General features: G+C 53.7%; 1 protein-coding gene across 1 annotated transcript; it reads left to right on the forward strand.

Moving 5' to 3' along the window:
- Window positions 1–447: 447 nt before the first annotated feature.
- Cct8l2 (chaperonin containing TCP1 subunit 8 like 2) lies at window positions 448–2445 on the forward strand. The gene has a single exon (XM_028879462.2). It carries the CDS (start codon window positions 703–705, stop codon window positions 2392–2394), a length of 1692 nt encoding a protein of 563 aa, XP_028735295.1. The 5' UTR covers window positions 448–702; the 3' UTR covers window positions 2395–2445.
- The last annotated feature ends 268 nt before the right edge of the window (window positions 2446–2713 follow it).

The raw sequence follows: 2713 nt of genomic DNA on the forward strand, positions 1-2713 counted from the left end.
TCCAGGCTGTCCTCAAACCGGTGACAATCCTCTCGGCCCTGCCTTCTGGGTACTATAATGAGGCTCTGTCAGGTTAGGTTTGTATTTGGGTCTTTTGTTGCTGGTCTTTGTTTTTAGTCCATTTGCTTCTGGAGACCTTCTCACTTATAGCCTAGGCTGGCATGGAATTTGTGGCCATCCTGCCTCAGCCTCCCGATGCTGGGGGTCCAGGGACACCGCATGGACAGCTGTGTCACCTTGTATTATTACTTCTGGTTTTGGTTTTGGGTGCTATGTAGGACACCCCCAGCCTCAGTTCCCTCTCCAAACGAGCAAAGAGAGCCGACGAAGCTTCATCAGGGCTTTCGACACTAGAGGGATTTGGATTGTTTGGCTCTGTCTCCTCACTCCTGCTCACTGTCCCTCTGTGACTTCATTCTTTGTCTCTGGTTCCATTTGCTGCTTTGTGACTTCATCAGAGGGGCAGTCTAGCTCATGAGAGTCAGAGGGCTCACGCGCCTGGTTTGCTCAGACTCAGCTTTGGAGCTGGCTCTGGAACTGAGCTCTCTGTACCTCATCCTTGGAAGCAGAGTGGAGATCCACTTCCGGTTGGCTTCTACCCGGAGCAGGTGATGTGCAGTTGGCTTCTGGAGCAGCTTCACAGAGGCCAAGGGTGTATCTACTGCCATTTCTAGAGTTCCTTTAATGGTTAGAGTCTAACCCATGGCGGTCTCCCCACCATCCCAGGCCAAGCAAAACAAAGTCCCATCAGCCTTAGAACTGCCCCAGAGGCTGGCACCAAGCCTAGAGCAAAAACCGGAGTCTCTAGGAGAGGAACATTCATGCATACTGAGAGCCACAGCTGCAGCTCAGACCCTAGCCAGTATCATCCGGCCTTGCTATGGCCCCTATGGCCGGCAGAAGTTCCTGGTGACTGAGAAGGGGCAGACAGTTTGTACAGGTCATGCCGCTGTCATCCTCAGGGCTCTGAAACTGGAGCACCCAGCTGCCCAGTTTGTCCGAGAAGCAGCCCAAACACAGGCAGGGAACACCGGGGATGGCACGGCCTTTGTAGTCCTCCTGACAGAAGCCTTGCTGGAGCAGGCCCAGCACCTTTTGTGGGCTGGCTTAGCTCGAACCCAGCTCCGGGAGGCCTTAGCCACGGCCACAGCAGAAGTCCTGACAGCTCTGCCTTCCCTGGCCATCCGCTCTCTAGGGCCTTTGGAAGACCCATCCTGGGCCCTCTACTCGGTGATGAACACCCACGCCCTCTCCCACACCGAGTATTTAACCAAGCTCGTGGCTCAAGCGTGCTGGGTTAACAGGGAGCCAAATGGCAGCTTCAAGCCGGAGCGTATTGGCGTGTGCATGCTGCAGGGGGGCACGCTGAATGACTCCCGAATTCTCACGGGGTTAGCAATATCTGGGAAGCCCTGTGGACAAAAGACCGAGGTGCTAGCCAATGCCAGGGTGGCCCTCTTTATTTGCCCCTTTGGTCCTACGAATCCATTCGCCCTGGCCACACCCCGTCTCTCCAGCTCTGAAGAACTACTAAGATTTCGGAAAGAAAATGAACAAGTGGGAAACCAAATAACCGAGCTGGCTGCCATGGACATTAATGTGGCCGTGGTGTGGGGGGAAGTTAATGAGAATTTGGTGCTCCAGGCTGACAGTTGCGGCATCATGGTGATTCAAGCCAACTCCCGCAAGGAGATGGTCTACCTGAGTGAGACCATGGGTACTCCTCTGCTCACGCGGCTGCTTCCTCCCCCGGAGCAGGGGAAGTGCCAGAAGGTTTACAGGCAGAAGTTTGGAGACGGCGGCGTGGCAATGATGTTTGAGTGGGAAGGTGAGAGGTCACCCTTTTTCACGGTGCTCCTGAGGGGACCTACCATGCAGGGACTTCGGGCCGCAGAGCAGGCCGTCTACTGTGGCATCGATGCGTTTTCCCAGTTGTGTCAAGATCCCAGAGTGCTGCCAGGAGCAGGGGCCACAGAAATGGCTCTAGCAAAAATGCTGGTGGACAAAGGGAGCCGACTGGCAGGCCCCGACGGTCTGGCCTTCCTAGCGTTTGCCCAAGCCCTGAGTTCCCTGCCTAAAACCTTGGCAGAGAATGCAGGCTTGGCTGCCCAATGTGTGATGGCCGAAATGAGCGGAATTCACCAAGTTGGGAACTTCCTCGTTGGAGTGGGAGCAGACGGGGTAATAAATGTAGCCCACGAAGGCGTATGGGACATACTCAGGCCCAAAGCCCAAGGCCTACAAGCAGTGGCTGAGCTGGTGCAGCAGCTGGTGACTGTCGATGAGATCATAGTGGCCAAGAAGACGCCTGTCTATCAGCAGATTACAAAACCTACCTCGAAGACAAAGGGATCCTCACCCCTGAAAGGGAAATTTTTTGGAAAGTACGTATAGCAACATGCTAAATAAAGTAAAGATTGTCCGGATTGAATAGTAACCCCCAAATACAGGTGTTTTTCCTTATTTCTTTCCCTTGTGTCTGGGGCTTCTAGGGCTAATTGTTTGTTTGTTGTTGTTGTTTTTGCTTTTTCCAGACAGGGTTTCTCTCTGTAACAGCCCTGGCTGCCTTGTAATTTGATTTGTAGACCAGGTTGGCCCCTAAATATTAAGGCATGTGCCACCATACCCATTAGAGCCAGTTCTAACCTCCCCCCCCCCCCCAGACAGGGTTTCTCCATGTAGTTTGGTGCCTGTCCTGGATCTTGCTCTGTGT

The sequence above is a fragment of the Peromyscus leucopus genome, chromosome 3, assembly GCF_004664715.2.
Source record: "Peromyscus leucopus breed LL Stock chromosome 3, UCI_PerLeu_2.1, whole genome shotgun sequence".
Taxonomy (NCBI): domain Eukaryota; kingdom Metazoa; phylum Chordata; class Mammalia; order Rodentia; family Cricetidae; genus Peromyscus; species Peromyscus leucopus.